Source organism: Drosophila kikkawai, chromosome 3L (genome assembly GCF_030179895.1).
Source record: "Drosophila kikkawai strain 14028-0561.14 chromosome 3L, DkikHiC1v2, whole genome shotgun sequence".
NCBI classification, from domain to species: Eukaryota; Metazoa; Arthropoda; class Insecta; order Diptera; family Drosophilidae; genus Drosophila; species Drosophila kikkawai.
Genome location: NC_091730.1, coordinates 2,742,831 through 2,753,560, shown reverse-complemented (window position 1 = coordinate 2,753,560; position 10,730 = coordinate 2,742,831). Strand labels below are relative to the sequence as shown.

Sequence of the window (10,730 nt, the reverse complement as noted above, 5' to 3'; positions counted from 1 at the left end):
AATAAAATATTAAATACCCTCAAAAAAGTAGATTTTTCAATATTGAATATTTTTTATTGCCGTGTTGAACTGTGTAATTTGGGATTCTGTGAGAAGTCCGAAAGATAGTTGCAAGTCTTCAGTGAAATGTTTGGAATAGATGTTCGATGGGATCAATGGCCCTGGGTGGCTGCATCCTCGATGTACTCCCACCAGTCCTTCTCGTTGCCCTCTCGCACATGGCTAAGCAGGACATGCCGACGCTTCTGGCAGTAATGTGAGAGATCTAGGACCTTCTGCTTAATATCATACACATTCTTTGCCGTGATCTCCCGCTCCAAGCACTCGGAGATCTTCTCGGTGGCCATCTCCAAGTCCCTTTGGTTATATTCAAAAATCAACTTCTGATTGTTGTTCTTCAAATAGAAGGCAAACACGTAGCTGTACATCAGGGTAGAGCGGCACTGGCACAGAGCATCGACAGCATCGCGCAGAAACTGGACTTCGATCCAGCTAATCTCCGCCTGCATGTCATCCATTTTGGCCTGAACATTGGCATACAGCTTGTGCTCCATTCGCATGCTCTGCATGTGGTTCGCATAGCGATTGTAATAGTGAAGATAGCGGGCCATTGTTGAGCGGTACCTCTGCTGGGCCAGACGCGCCTGCTTGGACTCCTCCTCGTCGTAGCGGTTGCAGCTGTACCAGGACGAACCGTGCGGCTCCCAGGAGCCCAGACAGACCCAGCAGAAGTCGTAGCGACAGGAGGGATTCTTGCAGACCATGTGATTGCAACCGCCATCCTTCTCGATAGTCACCTGGCACTTGGGGCACTCCTTGGTGTTCTGGGCAATCCAATTGGAGGTCTCCGAGTCCTCGAGGCACTTCTTCAGCCACTCCTTGAGGCAGCCGCAGCTGGCGGGCTCGTGCCAGTTCTCGCCACAGCCAAAGCAGAACTGATGGCCGCACTTGCACTGCACAGCCTTGGGCTCCAAATAGTTGGCCTCGATGGCATGGGTGCAGTTGGGGGCGGGACACCATCGCATCAGCGTGTTGCACTCCACAAAGGTGTTGGTTATCAGCTGCTTGTAACGCTCCACAACATCGGGGTCATCGGCGAGCGCCAGAAAGGAGGCATAGTCCACGAGGATATCGCAATTGGCAGCCGGACAGGTGATCGTGTGTGTCAAGCCCTCGCTGCAGGTCTTGTTGGCCAAGTATTGCTTCCAGCAGGCGACGCAGTAGCTGTGGCCACAGCCCAAGCCCTTGAGCTCATCGCAGGCACAGAAGCATATACCGCAGTGCTTCTTCTTTGTAGAAGCGGGTGAGCCCACAGCTTCCGCAGGACTAGCATTCTCCTGCTCAAAGGGATTCAGGACGTGCGCACGTTGGAAGAACTCCTGCGGGCTGCTCTCAAAGTAATTCTCAAACAGCCGCTCCTTGTCCCACTTAAAGTGATTCAATATAGTCCGCGTGACCTGCGGCGACAGATTCAGGACATTGTTCACCTCATCGATGATGTTCCGCTGATGCTGAACTATCTGATCCACGGAGAGAACCTTGTAGACAAAGTCATCCGGGGCCACATTGTGGTTGGGTCCCTCCGGCAAAGCGATTTCCGTGCAGGTGTCCTCATCGCTGTCCCAGTTGCTGCAGCTCAGGCAGGAAGGACTGTGGCTGGGCACAGAGCGATGCGAGTCGCCGTGGTCCTCATCGGAGAATCCGTCTTCAGAATTCATTCTACAGCATGTGGGTTTCTTCTTTTTTTTTTTTTTTTTGGAATTTATAACGGGACTAAGCCCCTTTTTTTTTGGCAATGGTCACTGCGCTCGCTGCCACTTCCACATTTGATGAAGCAGTTCGATTTGAGGTTATTCCGGGGAAATGGCAACAAAACGATGACAACAACAGGGAAAAGGGAATATTAAACACGTTCTATGGGATGAAATAATGTGTGTTTTTAGTATTTCTACTGAAGACTGACACTTGAGGCTTGATAAAATAATTACCAGTTGCTGTGACAGTATTTGCTAGACTCACTGAAAATAAATTAAAAGAGAAATATTGAAAAGAAAAAATTGAGAAAAATCGTTTATAAGGCTATAAGAATAAATAGAATTATAAGGAAAACTTTACAAAGCTTGTTTATAAGGCTTGTACACTTTTTTTTTTAAATATTTTTTTTACTGGGCATTAAATAAATGTCAAATATTTAAAAGGAAAAGATTGACAAAGCTTGCTCAGGTATTCTTTTTTTTTTACTTGGTCGACTTCTTTAAATCTTCAATCAAATCAAAATTATTCTATGGGAAACCTTAAAGGCTTTAAATTTTATTTAAAAATAAAAATTTACAAAGCTCGTTTATCAGGAATTTTCTTTTGATTTTGTTATCGATTTTTACTTTTTGAAAATCTTCATTTTTTTTACAGGGTTTCAAAATGAAAATTATAAAATTATTATATAATTAGAAATAATAATAAAGGTTTTAAATGATTTTCTGTAAATCTTTGTAAATTTGTTCCTTCGCTTGGTGTTATCGATAAAAATAGATTTTGATCGAAAATCCTTTGTAAAACACTTTAAAATGGAGATGGTAGGGTCGCCTCCTTGCAATCCCACCACCCCTTTTCGTTGCCCTCTCGCACGTAGCTCAGCAGGACATGCCGTCGTTGCTGGCAATATTGTGATAGTTCGATAACTTTTTTCTTGATATCGTATAGATTCTCCACTGTGATCTCCTGCTGCAAGCACTCGGAGATCCTGTCTGTGGCCGTCTCCAAGTCCTTTTGGTTGTATTCAAAAATCTCCTTCTGGTTGTTGTTCTTCAGGTAAAAGGCAAACACGTAGCTGTACATCAGGATAGAGCGACACTGGCACATGGCATCGATGGCATCGCGCAAAAACTGGACCTCAATCCAGCGAATCCCCAACTCCTTGTCATTTATTTTGGCCTGAATTTCGGCATACAACTTGCGCTCCTTCTTCATGCTTTGCATGTGACTTATGTAACAATCCTTATAGTACTGGACTCGGACTCTGGTGTCGCTAGAGTTCTCCTGTTCCAGACGCGCCCGCCTTTCCGCCGCCTCCGCGAAGAGACGGCAACGGAACCAGTCCAAACTATGCCACCTCCAAGGCTGCAAGCAGAGCCAACAGAATTGGTACAAGCAGGAGAGATTCCTGCAGACCATGTGCTCACATCCTCCGAACTTCTGGATCGACACCTGACACTGGGGGCACTTCTTTGTATTATGGTAGATCCAGTTGGTAGTCTCCGGATCCTCGATTATGCTTAGCCAGTTTTTCAGCAAATTGCAGGCAACGGGCTCGTGCCAATTCTCGCCACAGCTAAAGCAAAACTGATGGCCGCACTTGCACTCCACGGCCTTGGGTCCCATGTAGTTGGCCTCGATGACATAGGAACAGTTGGGAGCGGGACACCAGCGCATCAGCGTGTTGCACTTCACGAAAGTGTTGGCCGTCAGCTGTTTGTAACGCTCCACCACTTTCAAGTCATCGACGAGCGCCAGGTAGGTGGCATAGTCCACGAGGATATTGCAATTGGCAGCCGGACAGGTGATCGTGTGGGTCAGGCCCTCACTGCAGGTCTTATTGACCAAGTACTGCTTCCAACATTCGACGCAGTAGTTGTGGCCGCAGCCCAAACCAAAGTGTTCCAGGTCGGAACAGAAGCATATTTCGCAAGCTAAATCATCGAGGGATGGGTTATAGGCTTCGGGAGGACTTGGAATATCTATCTCGAAGGGATTTAGAACTTGGGCCCGCTGGAAAAACTCATGCGGAGTGCTCTCGAAGTAATTCTCCAACAGCCGCTCCTTGTCCCAATTGAAGTGATTCAAAATGGTCCGAGCGACCGGTGGCGATAGATTCAAGACATTGTTCACCTCATCGATGATGTCCCGCTGATGCTGCACTATCTGATACACGGAGAGAACCTTGTAGACAAAGTCATCTGGCTCTACATGCTGGCAAGGTGTCTCCGGGGAAACAATGTCGGTTTCCTCTTCGCTGTCCCAGTTTCCGGCAATCGGCTGCGAGGGGCTTTCGTTGCCAATAAAGCTAGGAGAAGCTTCGGTCTTGTCATTGGAACTCATTCTGCTGCAGGTAGATTTTTTTTTAGAATTCTGTTTTAAATACATTTAATAATTGCTGACCTTGATGGTGAAAAATTCTTTTTATTAATGGGAAATTAAAGTGTTCAATGTGTTTAGACTTTAATTTACTTCAGATTTACATTGTTTGAAAGACTCCACGTGATTTCATAAACAATTATGACGAACTTTAATAATCTTAGGTTTATCGAATAGGAATGGGAGTGTTCAACCGAAGAAATATATCGATATTTCGATTATTCTGTATTGTTTAGGTGACTTGCGGCATTTTGCAACACTATTATCCCACACAATGTATTCGTGTGAAACAGGTGGCATTTTTTGGCAAATCTGAAACTCCGGTTTCCACAGAGTTCCATCTACTATCTACCATTTGATAGATGTTAGATCGACAGCTGTGGATTTTCCAGATAAAAATATGCTTCAAGTTTATCAACTAGTTTGGCTGTTTAACAACAGGAATACATTAAAATGTGTGCAAAAACCTGTTATGAATTTCTATATATCAATAATTTCTTCTTATGTTATCCATCTCAACTGTTTTCATTAGCCAAGTTTTTTTTTGCTAATAATGAAATCAAAAAAAGTAGTAGTATTTTAAAATAATTTACCAAGCTTTTAGCATTTTAGTTGCTATGCAGAATGCTGATTCGTGCATTTTTTAGTGGAGAGTCCATCGAAATGCATTTGTACATGCCCACTAAAAGCTTTTTGGGATATGCGCATTCATACATAGTATGCACATATGTACATAAATATACATATCTACATACATACATATGTGTATTCCATAACCCTTTCGTGGCATAAAACAGAACAAAGCAATGTCTCAAGTGGCAAGGGTAAGGCACGTTAAATAAAAATCCAGGAATAAAGCATACACAACACAGGCGATATATCCATGCGAAATGAAAGTGAACGAGCGCACAAGGATAATGGCGATGGAAATGGAGTAAGGGTAATGAGTGTGCATAATGCAGAGATGCAGATGCAAGGATCCCGGTCCAGGATCCGAGAAGCAGCCCAATCCAAGCCCATCTCTGCAGCGTGTGCACACTCATTGAACAAACGGACTCAATCTGCCATGGCCCGCCATGGGATGCACTTGGGCATGTTTTACACTGGGAATAAATTCGTTTTCAATTAGATAAAAGTTAACAAATAATAAATAAATAAATTAATTACAAAATTATATTAAATATTAGTATTTTTAAAATCTAAATAGTATATATAAAAAAAATCATAAAGAAAGGTTTCAATAATAAATCAATAAGGATATGATTTTTCATTTTTCATGAATAAATACATTAATAAAAATTGTATTTAATATTAAAAATGATTTTTTCTAACCAAAAATTAAACAGAAAATCCTTTTTTCCCTACTATTGTATGTGCAATTTTAGAGAAGGAACTCACATCATGCCCCTGAAGCTGCCTCTGGATTGCTTTCATTTTTGTTCCTTCTCTCCGATTTTTTTTTCCTTCATTTTTTTTATATTTAAAACAAAAGCCTCACAACAACCCGCCAAAAGCAGAAGCGAAAAAAAGCTTGGAACAAATCACAAATAAAAATGCAAAGTCGCCAAAACAGGAGCAGCAGCAGCAGCCACAAAATCCCTTTCATCCACTTTGCCCAAGGTGGGAGTGGGGAGAATTTTCTGGTGAAATTTTCCCACTTCTCTCAGCCCAGCCTCCTTTCAAGTCAGCCAAATTACAAGAAATCCTTTCGTGCGCGTGAATGCTTTGGTGGAAAATGCGGAAAAGGAAATAATTTGACCAGCTGCAAATGGTAGAAAAGGAGGGTCGAGCCAGCGGCTTTCTAGGCGGGGCCTGTGTGTCATATGTGGAAAATTGCAAGAATTTCTCCTGGCCATGCAAATTGGGCACAGCCAAAGCGAAATGCCAAATGCAATGGCCCAAAGATGCGCCACTTGTTGGCCACGACGACTGCTGGCGAGTCTTTATCATTGCCAATCGCCCAGACCCCTGGCCGAGGACGAGGCTTAGAGAGAGGGAGGGTATAGAGAGAAATGGTCAGCTCGGCTCCGTTGATGGTCAGCAGAGATGGCCCTGTGACGTGACCACGATGACGATGATGATGATGCCAAATGGCTGATAGGCCAAGCCAAAGACCCGTCCAGGCTAAATTCGCATTTTTTCTGCGCCTACTTTAAGCGGTTGCACTGGAAAAAGTCGGTGTTTGGAAAATAAATAACAAAATATCTTTAAAAAATCCTAAATATAATCCAATAATTTCATAATAATAATAAATAATTGAATAATAATTTAAAAATTAAAATAGAAACAATTTTTCGCTTAAATAATATTTAGTTTAAATATTATTTTATTTACATTTAACTTATTATATTTGATTATTTTATTAGCAAACAAGCAGCTTGCTTAAAAATTGTATTTAAAATTTTATAGATAGAAAATATATTCTATTTAATAATTTATGTTTAATTTGAAACTATTTATTTCTAATTTACATTAAAAATATTTGTAAAATTATTTCTTTAACTACTTTGAATAGTTTAAAGTATTTAAAGGCGTTATTTAAAGTTTAAAATTGTTCTCCACCGATGCTTTTGATTTTATTTGCCATTAAAAAATGTATATATTTTACAAATGCCTAAATTATGTGACTAAAATATTTAGAATTAAAAAAACGAAGTAACTTCTACACGAAATGAACTTAAGACATTTTAATTAACATATTTATATATTTTTAACATTTTTTTAATGCTATAAAATATGTTTCAATTTTCTAATTTATTTTAATTAATTTATCTAATTTTCAACATTTTCTAAACTTCTTTGAATAATTTAAAATAATTTTTTTATAATTATAAATATTATTTTAGGTGCTTTAAATAATTTTAAACAATTTTCTTGCTGTGCCATTTGATATTCCTACAACTATTTGCGTTGAAAAATTTTTCTTGGGAAAAAAATTCGCACATCTAGGGTAAAGGGGATCTTGCCGCACTTTCCCCCTTGGCATTGACCAAAAAGGATGTTCGGTTGGAAATTCATGTAAATTAGCTAGGTAATTACAAGCTTTATATCAGCGGCCAACGGATGTATGCTGATCGCGGCGATAAATGCGTTTGCCCGCTTCTCGCATTATAATTACGCTCTTGTGTTTTCATTGTTTTTTGTTGTATTTTTTTTTATCTTTTTGTATTGTGTAGAGTCGATTTGAAAAGCAAAAATTAGCTGGAAACCAACGAGCATGAAGTAGTAGCTCTACTCGGTGTGTTTGGAAGAAAATCAACGCTCGGAACTAATTTGATTTTGATGTGACTCCGGGGCTTGGAGGAGAAATATAGAAATGATATAGAAGAATGCTGCGCGTATAGTATATTTATTTTTGTTCCGAATAAAGCTGGGCTTCTCCTCGCCTCATAATCAAGTCGCCGGCCAGGCATGAGTTATTACATTAACGGTCGGCATGGACAGCTGGATTTATGTATGTTTTCTCTGCGCCATTGATCGACCTTGACTAGCAGCAGTCAGCAGCCACCTAACAGTAGCTCTCTTCGTATATAATTAAAACGAAAATTAATTTCAAGTTTCGAGTATGTCAGAGATTTATGTGGATTTCGTTTTGGTCTCGAGACTTTAGATTCTTTTTGAATGTGAACCCCGGTGATCATTCATCAAGTGGCTTGGCGATAAATGGGTTAGGGGAACGATCATTCGTCATAGTATCATGGCGTAGATGGATTGAGGGAAGTTAGCGGGGTTTAAAGATATATAATTTTGATTTTTTATAGAAAAATATTACTAATAATTTTATTTTTAAGTTATGAGAGCATTTTTTTATAGAAAAATATTACATATAATTTTATTTTTAAGTTATGAGAGCAATATAACTTATGAAAAAGTCTGATGAGTACGTTTCCTTGTAAAAAACAGTGCAGTTAAAATTCCCAAGTACGAATTCAGGCGCACACTGGTATGGTAAAAGCGAATTAATACCGATAAAGCTGTTTTGTTTTTAATTTAATCTTTTTGTAATATTGTTTTAATCTTAAAATGTTTCAAATAATATTTCCCTGTGTACCCCGAATTTTTTTTTAATATCTCTCTAACCCTTTTTTTCTTGCAATTCGCCTTTAGGAGCTGTCATTGCACTTCTCTTTCATCTCGTCGTCAAAGAAAAATCATTGCCAAAAAATTCGCTTTGAAACGATTGTATTCCGTTGCAACCCCAGGGCACATATCCTTATCAACCCGCAATTCTGTATTTTTTTTTTTCTTTGCCAAATACTTCCAATCAAAACTGTTCTGTGGGGGTGAGAAAAAAAGAATGGAAAAAAATGGGCGAAAAGAAAAATAACCATGTGACAGGCGAACAAAAACTTGAGTGCGAAGAAAAGTGAAAGTGCTCCCCCTTCAAAAAGACATTCAACCCCCGAAAAAAAAAGAAAAACAGAACTGGGTAAACGAAAAACTTTTCCACCACATGTGTGTGAAAGTGTGTGGAGCAGCTATCTCTTTCCATCGTTTGGCGGCTTTTTGCCTTTGAAATTGAAGCATTTCCGCCATTTTTGCAGAGGTGGGAATGGTTGCCTTTTGGAAAAAGGCTAAGAAAGTGCGTTAAGAGTAGGAAAACTGTGAAAACTACTCCACTTCAAAGTGGCAGTTTAGTAACTCGCAAGAAGGCAAATCACTGAAGGCTCAGACTTCAAAGCGGGTTTTGCATTTCGTCCGCCAATATTCTCGCGCTTTTGTGGCTTCCTTTGGGTTTTTTTTAACCCTCCTCTTCTTATTTTGTTAACCCTCAAACCCACCTCGATATGTAGCCGAGAGAGCATTGACTTTGGGTCGAAAAACTTTTTGAGGGGTCTGGGAATATGATTCACACACACATGGGCCAGTGAAAGTCGTCCTTTGGAATTTCGCGTGTTTAGTTGACATTTAGTGGACTTGACGGGTTCACACTCGTCTAAGCGAGGGGCGTTGCTGGCTTTTTATGATTTTTTAAGGGGTACTAACGGGTTGATTTGGTGTCATTTTGTGGTAATTATAATTATATAGGGTTAAAATTTAGATGTAAAAAATTATAGAATAGGTAAAAGTATTTTTATTAATTTTTAAAAATAAATTAAAGATAAATAAGGTATCTTTATAAGAGTTTTTAATTAGTAAATGATTTTTTCTAGTTTTTAAAATTATTTAAAATTAAATTTCTTTACTAAAACCCTCTTCGCTTCATTACTTTTCGCAGACTTTCCCACTATTTCCCATAATTTTGTTTATATATTTTCTTGTCGGCCTTTAATTGTTTGCCTCGTTTCCTTTTTGCTTTCTTCTCTCAGTAGGTTTTATTTTTTCTCATTTTTTGTTTGTTTGGACCGCGGACTGTCTGGCACGTCTTGGTAATATTTTGGTGTGTGTTTTCTAATGCATGTCACGTGACAAAATTGTATAATTTCGAAAACGGGCAGCGGGCCGCACGTCGCGTCGCCCATTGCCATTGTGACATTTCCGGTTAATTTGGCGCCAGCTCAGCGGGTTCCAAGTCCCATTTACCCCCAGCCTGCCTGGTTTTTCGGGGCCCGGCCACATCTACCGCATTTCTGACACTTGGCCAAGCTAAAAATCACAGCACAGCACAGGAAACATTTCCTTTCCCTTTTTACTGGCCAAAATCGCAATTACCTTTCCCTCTCTGGTTAAAGTTAACGTTAACGTAATCGTAACTTACTTTTCCTTTCATTTTGCGGCAACCGCGACGCGCCGCTCGGACGGTCGGACGGACAGCGCAAAGATCAATGCCAGTTGGAGTCAGAAATTAGTAAGTGCAACTATAAGGCGAACTAAAACCAGGGCGCCCACTCACTATCACCACAGTCTCACACCCCCTCTCTCTCTCTCTTACTCAGCCAGAGCCTCTGACTCCGCTTTGGAGCAGCAGTGGCAGCAGGCAGCAGCAGCAGCTATGCCATGAGTAACTGACATTAATTCAAATTGTTAATTCATGCCTGTCACGCTTTGGTACAGCGGTGTCCCCACAATATTTCCTAGCCCAGCTCTAAGGCACTAAAAGAAATTAGGATAGGATCTTCCTGGATTTCTAAAATATTTTTTGGGATAATTAGAATGATTTAAATATGATTCTTTTATGATTATTTTATATATTATATATGATTATTTTTTATAAAAAGTTAACAGGATCGTTTTATTTTTATGAAAATTAAATTAAAGATAAGACAAACTCAGGATATCGATAGGAAAAGATCGGTATCGATTTTTTCTAAATCGATTGAAATCGAAAGTTAAAATAATGTAAATTATAAATGTTTATGAATCATATATTTGTATATATTTTTTGTTCTTTACGTTTTATCTATCTATACTTTTACCTGTAAGATATCGATATTGTCGATAAATATCATAAACATAATATTAAACTTATTTGTTTTCCTTTTTGAAAACTGACATTCGATACATTGAATATTGATATATGGAATATTGATTTATCGCACAACATATCCATCTTAAAATACAGATTTGTATATAAACTTCGTAGTATATCGATACGGTATCGATAGATTAATCGTTTTAGCTATTCCTCGCATGTAAGTGTGTCTTATCCAGGGAGACTT

General features: G+C 39.4%; 2 protein-coding genes and 1 long non-coding RNA gene across 4 annotated transcripts; 1 reads left to right on the top strand and 2 right to left on the bottom strand.

The window, feature by feature from the left end:
* Nucleotides 1-28: 28 nt before the first annotated feature.
* On the bottom strand, nt 29-1,972 carry LOC108071884 (E3 ubiquitin-protein ligase ariadne-1). Its single transcript, XM_017162813.3, has one exon. The coding sequence runs from the start codon at nt 1,716-1,718 to the stop codon at nt 153-155; it is 1,566 nt and encodes a 521-aa protein (XP_017018302.1). The 5' UTR covers nt 1,719-1,972; the 3' UTR covers nt 29-152.
* A 402-nt stretch (nt 1,973-2,374) lies between these two features.
* LOC108071897 (E3 ubiquitin-protein ligase ariadne-1-like) lies at nt 2,375-4,313 on the bottom strand. 2 transcript variants are annotated; one of them, XM_017162827.3, is made up of 2 exons: nt 4,156-4,313; nt 2,375-4,099 (listed from the first exon to the last, which is right to left on the bottom strand). In XM_017162827.3, the coding sequence occupies exon 2, from the start codon at nt 4,093-4,095 to the stop codon at nt 2,560-2,562; it is 1,536 nt and encodes a 511-aa protein (XP_017018316.1). In that variant the 5' UTR covers nt 4,096-4,099; nt 4,156-4,313; the 3' UTR covers nt 2,375-2,559. The 2 variants fall into 2 exon arrangements, with proteins under 2 accessions (XP_017018316.1, XP_017018317.1); XM_017162828.3 differs by having other exon boundaries at nt 2,375-4,096; nt 4,156-4,311.
* Nucleotides 4,314-9,646: 5,333 nt separating this feature from the next.
* On the top strand, nt 9,647-10,293 carry LOC138928533 (uncharacterized). Its single transcript, XR_011444950.1, has 2 exons — nt 9,647-9,919; nt 10,008-10,293. It is a non-coding gene; the product is annotated as an uncharacterized lncRNA (long non-coding RNA).
* Nucleotides 10,294-10,730: the final 437 nt, after the last annotated feature.